This window comes from Sycon ciliatum, chromosome 12 (genome assembly GCF_964019385.1).
Source record: "Sycon ciliatum chromosome 12, ocSycCili1.1, whole genome shotgun sequence".
NCBI classification, from domain to species: Eukaryota; Metazoa; Porifera; class Calcarea; order Leucosolenida; family Sycettidae; genus Sycon; species Sycon ciliatum.
Window position 1 is genome coordinate 4,459,634 of NC_088654.1, and position 12,270 is coordinate 4,471,903.

Here is a 12,270-nt window from a genome sequence, read left to right on the forward strand (position 1 = left end):
CGCCAAGCAAACAGACGATCGTGGGATAGGAAGTTGTACGTTGGGAGTAGTATGGTCCTAAGTCTAGTGATGGAGTTTCTAGGTTATTGAAAAGTAACACTTGGTTTCATGGTGACGTTTTGACACCAGGTGCGACCTCTTGTTTAGAGACGTCAAAAATGTCAAAACCAACTAGCAGTTACACCACAATGCTAACATGTTATCCATCATCACGGCGCGCCAAAACAAACATCATCAGCAGAGAATAGACACTGCGGCCGACACCTCAAGCTACACGCATCCCAATGATGGCCATACCCCTCCCCCCCCCCCTCGCCCCTCTACCCCTGGTGTAAATCCAAACCTGACAAATGTATGTTTGCTCCGCGATGACACTATCACCTGCACTTTTCTTTGTGCTATCAATATCACACCACCATGAATCTAGGCCCATTATTAGTTGAACGGGTCACATTGTAAGAACATTGTCTATTGATGCTTGCTGTATTCACAAGGCCTGTTTGGAGACTCATCGTCAAAAGTCATCGTCAAAAGTCATTGTACAGAGATGTCGTGCATTGGGGAGCGGGATGCCAATGAGCTGGATGCCAAAGAGCTGGATGCCAAAGAGCAGAACGACCAAGAGCCGAACTGGCAAAAGCACGACGACCAAGAGCTAGTGTCAAAAGCTGAAAACCTGCCATGCTGCGATTCCCATCATGCTAAAGTTCATCACATCAAAGAGCCCGACGCCCAAGATCGGGATACTGAAGAGCTGGACGCCCAAGAGCGGGATACACAAGAAATGGACGCCCAAGAGCGGAGTACTCAACACGACCAAACCCAAAAGCGGCCATGCTTGGATCCTAGAGACCGAAGGAGTGAGGCCGAAGAGATTGAGGCCGAAGAAATTGAGGCCGAAGACAGTGAGGCCAAAGGGAGTGACGCGCAGATGAGTGACGTCCAAAAGAGTGATGCCCCAGAGAGTGATGACGGGGAGCATCTTCCCCAAGTCCTGCGATTTGTCAAATCGTATGAGCTGTTCCAACAGATGAAGCAGCATGACGAGCAGGAACAAGAGAGTGACGCGCGAAAGAGTGACGTCCAAAAGAGTGACGTCCCAGAGAGGGATGCCCAAGAGAGTGACGCACCAGGGAGTGACGCCGAAGAGAGTGACGTCGAAGAGAATGACACCGAAGAGAGTGATGTCGAAGTAAGTGACGCGCAAAAGAGTGACGCGCAAAAGAGTGACGCTCAAAAGAGTGACGTCCAAGAGAGTGACATGGAAGAGAGTGACGCCCCAGACAGTGATGACCGGGAGCATCTTGCCCAAGTCCAACAGTATGAGCTGTTCCAACAGATGAACCAGCATGACGAACCGGAAAAGCGGGATTACCAACAGGGAGACGTTCAAGAGTGGGAGAAATTGAAAGAAAGGTGGGAGAGATTGAAAAACCAATGCGAGCGGGAGGTCCAACAGGTGGAACAGGGGAAGCTACGTTTCCAACAGCAAGAGGCGAACATATCGAAGTGGAAGCGGGCGGCCCAAAAATGTGAGCGGGACGCTCAACCGCGGAAGCGGGATTGTGACCCACAGTTGGAGAGGGATGTCCAACTGCCGGAGCGGGAGCTCCAGGCCCAACAGCGGGAGTGGGAGCTGCAGATCCAAAAGCGGGAGTGGGAGCTGCAGGTCCAAAAGCGGGAGTGGGAGCTGGAGGTCCAACAGCGGGATCGGGATCTCCGTGTCCAAAAGCGGGAACTGCACGTCCAACGTCGGGAATGGGAGCTGAAAGTCCAACAGCTGGAGTCGCAGATGAAGGCCCAACAGCGGGATTGGGAGCTGAAGGTCGTACAGCGGGAGCAGGCGGTTCACCAGCGTGAGCGGGCGGTTCAGCAGCGTGAGTTCAGCAGCCATAAGCAGCGTTAGTCGGACGTCCAAAAACCGGAGTTCCAAAAATGGAGCGGAAGGTCCGACAAATGGACGTCCCAAAAGGAGATTAGGAAGTAGCGTGCGCAGTGAGACTGCCACAAGCACAGCCATTCTGGGATACTGATTCTGATTCTGATGGCCAACAGCGGGAGCGGGACTGAGAGGCCGTACACCAAAGTGAAGGACGCGGAAATGCTGGACACAGAAAAGACGGCAATGCTTAGATACCGTACCAATTTTCAAGCATGACATTGTACATGTCCCTGTCCACCAACCATCGCTGGATGATGGTCAGTGACATAGAATACTATCGTGTACTCATGTATGAATTTCCAGCAATGTTGCATAGCTTGTTCACATACTGTATCCATCACACATCTTGATTACTAGCATTTTCTTTTCTTGTCTAGATACGTACGCCGTATACTTCCTGTGTCATGTCTTGTCAGCTGAACTTCGTTCTCAATTCTCTGCCAAGTGCAAGACGAACATGTATTATGCTGGAACCACTCGTGTGCCATACTTTTTTAGTACACTTTTCCGCACAAGAACTAACACTCGCCAAAATAAGTTATAAAAACTGAATATACGGCAATGTGTCATGTTTAAAGGGGAAGTTAAGGCAAAAATATGAATTTCACCAGTTGTAGTCTTCGGGGTGCTGAGTCGAATGGTCTTGGCCCGAGAAAGCTGAGACGCTCCGTTCCTACTTGAATCCCAATCGAACTCGCGCACTTCCACCGAAACTGGGTGACTGCGCCCTACTAGATGGGGATTTGTATGCAAAATGTCACTTAAAGCGCCATTTCGTTACTATAAAAGCACGGATGACCGCGATTGGCCCATATGTTGCAGTCTTTTGGACGCTGAGTCGATTGGTTTTGGTCCGAAAAGGCTGCGATGCAGCGTTCCTCCTTTATTCCCAATCGCACATGGTTGAAGAAGCGGTCACGTGCTCCTGGGTGCCCAAATCACCTGGTCACCACGCCAGCAGGCGACAATTTTCACACCAAGGTTCAACTCGAGTTCAACTCGAGTGACAGGACTGCACCCAAAAAAGGTCAAACAGGCTAGTAAGTTGTACGCTGCAGGCACGGTGACCAGGTGACTGGTGTACGCAGGAGCACGTGACCGCTTGTTCAACCACACGCTGCCTCCACCCTATTCACTAGATCCCCGATCTTTGCTGGCTATGTGTTTTGGGCAACATTACCAACGCAGGCCAAGACCAGCACGTCCATGGATAATTTTGTTGCTAAAATCTCTCCTCAATTATAGGTTTCATGTATATCCTGCTGGTTTGTCTCCTCCTTTGCCTTCTTTGCCTCTTATTTGTATTCTTTCATCTGTTTTACTGCTGTGGTTGGCTTTCACCCTTGTCTCAGTTTTACTGGCCGTCATCATGATGTGCCATGAGATAATGATGATAAATACAAATACAAATAACCATGTTCGATTGGGAATAAACGAGGAACGCTGCATCGCAGCCTTTTCCGACCAAAACCAATCGACTCAGCGTCGAAAACACAACAACATAGGGGCCAATCGCGGTCATCCGTGCTTTTATAAGAACGAAATGGCACTTTTAGTGACATTTTGCATACAAATCCCCATCTCGTAGGGCGCAGTCACCCAGTTTCGGTGGAAGTGCGCGAGTTCGATTGGGATTCAAGTAGGAAGGGAGCGTCTCAGCTTTCTCGGACCAAGACCATTCGACTCAGCACCCCGACGACTACAACTGGTGAAATTTTAATTTTTGTCTTAACTTCCCCTTTAAACATGTGTACTGGTGTGTTTATGTGCATGTGTGTGTGTGTGTGGACGAGAGGGGGGGGGGGTGTCCTGTTTTTTCTTCTTTAGTACGCATATTTGTACGTACATGTATGTCCTGTGTTTTACTAGGCAAATTCACCTTCATGTAACATATTCACACCGATATGTTAACTTTCTCAGTGTCATTAGTTAACTGTTTTCATACACTAAGGTGAAAAGGCATAGTGGTGGCCTGCGGGAGCGAAGGCTATACCTTGTGCGTTTCTGAACATTCAAGTGATGCTAACGCTTCAATAAAATAAATACCGGTATGCAGTGGATATTTTGTCGTTCATAACCCTGATGATAGGCCAGGCTCGAAATGTTGGTGTAATGAAAATTTCAATTTGAATCGCTGTGAAGAGACAGGTTTTGGAGTTGAGAAGTGAAGTTTCCTATAATTCATGTATAAAACTAATAGTATCTCCTGAAAATGATGCGACGGACTGTGAGGCTGAGATCTTAGTAGGGGGTAAATGAGTTTAATATCATTCGGGCAATTGGTTTCTTTACTGCATAAGGAATTGTGATGCAGTTTACTTCAGGCGGCAGACAGTTCCAGCGCACACTACTCAAAGTTCTGAAGATTGTGCCTTTTTCGTAATTGCCCGTGGCCATAAGTACACCAAAAGGTTACACGAGTACCCCCATACCAAGATGTCCATGCATGCTAGAGATCAACATGGAAAAGAGAAAACATTACTTCTTCTATTCATTAGTTTACTACTTTTGTACTTGTAAAAAAACTTTCATTGCCAAATTAGTTTGAGTTACCTTAGAAAATTATAATGTTCAACTGTCTTCGTAATCGTCACACTCGTCCAATCGATGTCACCTTTATCCTGAGATTAATCAGCTCATCTCTCCCGTAGCTCAACCTCTCCTTTCATGATGACCGAACATCAACTATACCTCGATATTTTTTACAAAACAAAAACAACAAGGACAATCAATGCTTGTTTACTGCTACTTCCAGTTTCATGCTCTCGCAATCACCAGACAACATGAGGATGGGGTGATCGAGCATGAAACTTGAAGTAACCGCAAACACGCCATGATTGTCCTTGCTGTTTTGTAATACGCTCTGCCTCCGCGGTGTTGAGCACTGTCAGCACAATGTGTACATCCTCGGTCAATTTTTTTAGATAAATATATGGGCATTATCCATAGCCTGCCCAGTCATGGCTGCTAAAACCACGACTTCGTATCATGCATAATGTACATGAACGCGGAGTATTGCGGACTACCCATCACTATCTCGTCCACCCCAGAATACCTGATAAAGGCTGATTCACTCACATCTTCTACTACATGTACTGTATCAGTGTGAGAAAGGACTTTGAAGAAGACCAGTTCGAGCATACAATAATGTACTGCCATGATTTCTTCCCAGCTTTTCCTTGACAACACTATCTGCATGACCTCTGAACCCTTTACCATGCTGACCACCAGCACAGACCCGGTGCATTGTACACAATAGTGTAGCCTACAAACTAGAGCTGTGGCACAATCATGCTCTCTCTCTCTTTCCCTCCCTCTCTCTATCTCTCTCTCTCCCTCTCCCTCTCCCCTCTCTCTCTCTCTTTCTCACTTGATCTCCCTCCCTCCCTAGCTGCATTCCTATCGATGCCTGGTCGTAGGGTATGATTCCGAGACCTCCGGTCGGATGAGCCTCGCCAACCACATCGGCACATCGCCCCTACTCCCCTTTGTCTTGTTGTCCAGTGTCATTTCAGTTGTCCTCTTCCCCTGACTATTAGTAGGGCTGTGGTTTTAGTAAAAAAAAGAATGTAGTTATGCTCCTACTTCCGAAAGGATGCAAAATTATGCTTCAAATTTTCAACCACCAAATTAAGCCAAACGTTATGCCGGCATAATCCGCCGGTGCCTAACGGCTAATGGAGTTTCTCGACAATTTTGCCAGTGGCTGTGAGACCTAACCACAAATCCCCACCGTTAGGCGCTGCATCTGCCGCTAGGATTTGTCAGGTGTTAGCGGCCGTTGTGAGTTACCTTCGGGAACGGTCACGATAATTTACAAAATTTACTTTCACAGAACAGTTGTTATGTACAAGTACATGAAAAATGTCCTCTTGAAAATATTTTCCAAAAAAGAACTTAAAAGACAACATGTCATAGTACTCAATAGCGCAATACGCCGATCGTGATAACAAGACAGTCAGTGAATTGTAACGTTAACTCTCGGCTCCAGGTTTATACCATATACATGCACATGCATATCATTGGTCAGTAGATTATTATCGTACAATGTACACTACCGCACATCCACTGTACTGTGTTGCACTGACCTTAGTCTGACTAAGGCGGACACGCTGACTGGGGTACCGGGGTACCTGCACTCTGTACAATGTAATAATGATACATGGTACATTGTCCACGTACTTGTACACATGTACTCCATGTGGCAACGTGAATGGAATCATGTACATCAACATGTACCAAATATACGTTCGAGAAGGGTAGGTGTATGAATGTAGCATTCATTTCAAATAACAGAATGACATGCATGTACATTTTGTATAGTGGTGGTGCATCTGAGAATGGAGGACACCTGTTAATCAAGGACATTTGCCCTCAGTCTCATGAGTGTCCGTTATTGTCAGGTTTGACTGTAGTAACGATTCATGGTAGTGTGAGATGTACATTGTATAGTTCCAAGAGAAGTGCAGGTGATCATGCTATCGCCGAGCAAACAGACGATCGTGGGATAGGAAGTTGTACGTTGGGAGTAGTATGGTCCTAAGTCTAGTGATGGGGTCACAGGTCTAGGTTATTGAAACGTAACACTTGGTTTCATGGTCACGATTTGACACCAGGTGCGGCCTCTTGTTTAGAGACGTCAAAAATGTCAAAACCACCTAGCAGCTACACCACAATGCTAACATGTTATCCATCATCACGGCGCTCCAAAACAAACATCATCAGCAGAGAACAGACACTGCGGCCTACACCTCAAGCTACACGCCTCCCAATGATGGCCATACCCCTCCCCCCCCCCCCCCCTGGCCCTCTACCCTATGTGCAAATCCAAATCTGACAAATGTATGTTTGCTCCGCGATGACACTATCACCTGCACTTTTCTTTGTGCTATCAATATCGCACCACCATGAATCTAGGCCCTCTATTAGTTAAACGGGTCGCATTGTAAGAACATTGTCTATTGATGCTTGCTGCATTCACAAGGCCTGTTTGGATACTCATCGTCAAAAGTCATTGTACAGAGATGTCGTGCATTGGGGAGCGGGAGCTCCAGGTCCAACAGCGAGAGTGGGAGCTGCAGGTTCAAAAGCGGGAGTGGAAACTGCAGGTCCAAAAGCAGGAGTGGGAGCTGCAGGTCCAACAGCGGGATCGGGAGCTCCGTCTCCAACAGCGGGAACTGCACGTCCAACGTCGGGAATGGGAGCTGCAAGTCCAACAGCGGGAGTGGCAGATGAAGGCCCAACAGCAGGATTGGCAGGTCGTACAGCGTGAGCGGGCGGTCCACCAGCGTGAGCGGGCGGTTCAGCAGCGTGAGTTCAGCAGCCATAAGCAGCGTTAGTCGGACGTCCAAAAACCGGAGTTTCAAAAGTGGAGCGAAGGTCCGACAAATGGACGCCCCAAAAGGAGACTAGGAAGTAGCGGGCGCAGTGAGACTGCCACAAGCACAGCCATTCTGGGATACTGATTCTGATTCTGATGGCCAACAGCGGGAGCGGGACTGAGAGGCCGTACACCAAAGTGAAGGACGCGGAAATTCAGGACACAGAAAGGCAGCAATGCTAAATACCAATTTTCAAGCATGACATTGTACATGTCCCTGTCCACCAACCATCGCTGGATGATGGTCAGTGACATAGAATACTATCGTGTACTCATGTATGAATTTCCAGCAATGTTGCATAGCTTGTTCACATATCCATCGCACGTCTGATTTTTTTCTTTTCTTGTCTAGATAAGTATGCTGTGTACTTCCTATGTCATGTCTTGCCACGCCAACCTCGTTCGGAATTCTCTGCCAAGTCCGAGACGAACATGTATTATGCTGGAAGCACTCGTGTGCTATACCATTTTCGTACACTATTCTGGGCAAGAACTAATACTCGACAAAATAAGCTGTCGCAACTGAGTGTACGGCAATGTGTCATGTTTAACATGTGTACTGGTGTGTTTATGTGTGTGTATGTGTGTGTGTGTGTGTGTGTGTGGACGAGAGGGGGGGGGAGTGTCCTGTTTTTTCTTCTTTAGTACGCATATTTGTACGTACATGTATGTCCTGTGTTTTCCTAGGCAAATTCACCTTCATGTAACATATTCACACCGATATGTTAACTTTCTCAGTGTCATTAGTTAACTGTCTTCATACACTAAGGTGAAAAGGTATAGTGGTGGCCTGCGGAAGCGAAGGCTATACCTTGTGTGTTTCTGAACATTCACGTGATGCTAACGCGGATCCCGCGAATATTACATGTAGTTCAAGAAATACCTATGCAATGGATATTTTGTCGTTCATTGCCTTTACAACTTACAAAACTTCACATATTAAAAGGGCAAAAAGGCAAAACTACCATTACTTGAAGTACAACTTCTGGTTATAGTAAATAATCTCCCAGGAGCTGGTAAACTCTTGCTTATAATAATAATAAATAATAATAATAATGCATCGCGCGTAATAAGACATATCAATGAAAATTGTATATCTGTTCTGCTTCTGTCACACATTGAGTACCTCGGAAAATAGGGTGGGTGTTACTCAAATTGTCAAGTCCATTTGATCTTATCCATTGCGAGACATCTGGACTGACGTAGGCTATTGGCGGATTTCATCATGACGCCTGCTTGGGCAGTGTCCTTGATGGATACTGTTGGCAGTATTGTCTTTGGCCTTCCACGATGCGCGATGGCGTCCGCAGGAAAGTACCAGGACATGGCTTTGCTTGCGGGGTTGTCTTCTGGCATGCGCAACACATGACGCAGCATCCTTCTGCATCTGCGCTGGATCGTCTCTGACATTGGCTCAGCTTGGCACCTTGCATACAAGTTCTCATTCTATTTCTGGTGTGAAGAAATAGAACCAGGTGATAGAGGAAGCAAGACAATGGATGGTGGTAGCTTCACAAACAAGATAGTAGCAGAGTGCTGCCAATTTTCTGTTGGTAGAAACCACAAGAACTGTCCGAGGTGTTCAAAGGCAGGACGAAGCGGAGCCCCTCAAATGGGGGAGGGTAAGGGGCAGCGACCCCTTTAGAAGCCGTAGCTTTTTTAGGATTTCAAGGGTCCGAAACAACAGATTGCAGAAGTCCACTTTTGTTAACAGTCTTTTTCTGTCGGTCTGTTGGAACTACTGATCGGAGTGTTCCTAAAAATCGGAATGGAACAAGTCGAGGCCCTGACAATACTGATAACTCTCTGTCCTGGCACATGAAAGGACAATGTACATGCAACACGGTGAACTACATGTACATGTATGATCAACTAGTGACAGCGAGTCGAAAGCAAAAAATCAGTTAGAAACATCTGATAATTTTGAAACCAAAATCGCGTTTCAAAGTCATGTTTATGGACATCGCCATTTCTTCCTTCAGAGTTGTGGCCCAATAGTTTCTAAATACCAAATTCAAATTCGATTATTCTCGCCAAATCATGGAAATGTGCTTTCTTGGATTCTCGCATTATGCTCGAAAAGTCTTCATATTTTGCTTTGGCATGCTGGGATACATATTCACTTTGTTGTACTTATCGGGAGCCTCAAAGTTCTGAAGATTGTGCCTTTTTCGTACTTGCCAGTGGCCATAACTACACCAAAAGATCACATGAGTACCCCCATGCTAGAGATCAACATGGAAAAGAGAAAACATTACTTCTTTTATTCATTAGTTGACTTCTTTTGTACTTGGAAAAAAAACTTTTTCATTGCCAAATTAGTTTGAGTTACCTTAGAAAATTATCATGTCTTGGTAATCGTCTCACTCGTCCGATCGATGTCACCTTCATCCTGCGATTAATCAGCTCATCTCTCCCGTACCTCAACCTCTACTTCCATGACGACCGAACATCAACTATACTTCGTTTTTTTACAACAAAAAACAGCAAGGACAATCAAGGCTTGTTTACTGCTACTTCAAGTTTCATGCTCTCGCAATCATCAGACAACATGAGGATGGGGTGATCGAGCATGAAACTTGAAGTAGCAGCAAACACGCCTTGATTGTCCTTGCTGTTTTGTATTACGCTCTGCCTCCGCGGTGTTGAGCACTGTCAGCACACTGTGTACATCCCCCGGTCAATTTTGTTAGAGCATATCAGAGCATTATCCATAGCCTGCACAGTCATGGCTGCTAAAACCATGACTTCGTAACATGCATAATGTACATGAACGCGGAGTTTTGCGGACTATCCATCACTATCTCGTCCACCCCAGGATACCTGATAAAGGCTGATTTACTCACATCTTCTACTACATGTACTGTATCAGCGTGAGATAGGACTTTGAACAAGACCAGTTCGAGCATACAATAATGTACTGCCATGATTTCTTCCCTACTTTTCATTGACAACACTATCGGCATGACCTCCGAACCCTTTACCATGCTGACCGCCAGCACAGACCCAGTGCATTGTACACAATAGTGTAGCCTACAAACTAGAGCTGTAGCACAATCATGCTCTCTCTCTCTCTCTTTCCCTCCCTCTTTCTCTCTCGCTCTCTCTCCCTCTCCCTCTCCCCTCTCTCTCTCTCTCTTTCTCACTTGATCTCCCTCCCTCCCTAGCTGCATTCCTATCGATGCCTGGTCGTAGGCTTTGATTCCGAGACCTCCGGTCGGATGAGCCTCGCCAACCACATCGGCACATCGCCCCTACTCCCCTCTGTCTTGTTATCCAGTGTCATTTCAGCTGTCCTCTTCCCCTGACTATTAGTAGGGCTGTGTTTTTAGTAAAAAAAATAATGTAGTTATGTCAACTTCCTACTTCCGAAAGGATGCCAAATTACGCTTCAAATTTTCAACCACCAAATTAAGCCAAAAGTTATGCCGGCATAATCCGCCGGTGCCTAACGGCTAATGGGGTTTCTCGACAATTGTGCCAGTGGCTGTGAGACCTAACCACTAATCCCCACCGTTAGGCGCTGCATCTGCCGCTAGGATTTGTCGGGTGTTAGGGCCGTTGTGAGTTTCCTTCGGGAACGGTCACGATAATTTACAAAAATTACTTTCACAGAACAGTTGTTATGTACAAGTACATGCAATTGTCCTCTTTAAAATATTTTTCAAAAAAGAACTTAAAAGACGACATGTGTCAGTTCTCAATAGCGCAATACACCGATCGTGATAACAAGACGGTCAGTGAATTGTAACGTTAACTCTCGGCTCCAGGTTTGTATCATACACATGTTAGCATTGGTCAGTAGATTATTATCGTGCAATGGACACTCCCGCACATCCACTGTACTGTGTTGTACTGGTCTCAGCCTGACAAAGGCGGACACAATGACTGGGGAGTAGGGTACCGGTGTTCCTGCACTCTGTACAATGTATTATGTATTATCACTCTCTTATTATTGACCCCCACAGAAACTTGTGATCTCTAAGCGGTCAAATATCAGCATATATTGACCGCTTATATCAAGAGTACATAACCCCCCAGAGTGTGCAACGCCTGGATCCAGCTCTGCATAGGGTCTTGGTCGAGCGGAATCGGATCTTTGCGTCATAATACCGTACACATCTGAGGGGAACCCGGGGAGTCGCGGGTACTCTTGGATCAAAAACAATGGTGCCCTGCCTCGAGACCGGCCTTGCGCTGGTGTGAAGTGTACGCATGACATCAGAAGATCCGATTCCGCTCGACCAAGACCCTACACAGAGCTGGATCGGCGTTGCACACTCTGGGGGGTTATGTACTCTTGCTTATATTGACCACTTATTATTGACCACTTAGCCTGAGGACTTAGAACTTTTTCCTCAACTTAGAAAAAAATAAGAACTGAAAGAAGAAAAATCTGAAGCCAAATGCTGGGATTCGAACCCAAACTGTCAGATTCTCAGTCAAAGGACTTGGGGAACATACTACAAGAGACAACTGAAAACTTTGGTTTACACAGAAGTAATGTCCAATGTAAACGGCATATGTACATACTATTATACTATTACAATAGTATTCCTTTCTTCCTATAGCAAAGCACAAACAGTTTTAGGTATGCTATGTCGTGATAAATCTATTATTGCCCTCATAATCGGTCTTTTACTCGTTCTATATTTCATATATTGACCTCTTTAATCGTGCAATAATAGATACATAATGATACATGGTACATTGTCCACGTACTTGTACACATGTACTCCATGTGGCAACGTGAAAGGAATCATGTGCATCAACATGTACCAAATATACGTTCGAGAAGGGTAGGTGTATGAATGTAGCATTCATTTCAAATAACAGAATGACATGCATGTACATTTTGTATAGTGGTGGTGCATCTGAGAATAGAGGACACCTGTTAATCAAGGACATTTGCGCTCAGTCTCATGAGTGTCCGTTATTGTCAGGTTTG

The 12,270-nt window shown here is 45.9% G+C and overlaps 1 protein-coding gene across 1 annotated transcript; it reads left to right on the forward strand.

The window, feature by feature from the left end:
• The first annotated feature begins 453 nt into the window (after nucleotides 1-453).
• LOC135827868 (involucrin-like) lies at nucleotides 454-1,906 on the forward strand. The gene has a single exon (XM_065340303.1). The coding sequence runs from the start codon at nucleotides 548-550 to the stop codon at nucleotides 1,904-1,906; it is 1,359 nt and encodes a 452-aa protein (XP_065196375.1). The 5' UTR covers nucleotides 454-547.
• Nucleotides 1,907-12,270: the final 10,364 nt, after the last annotated feature.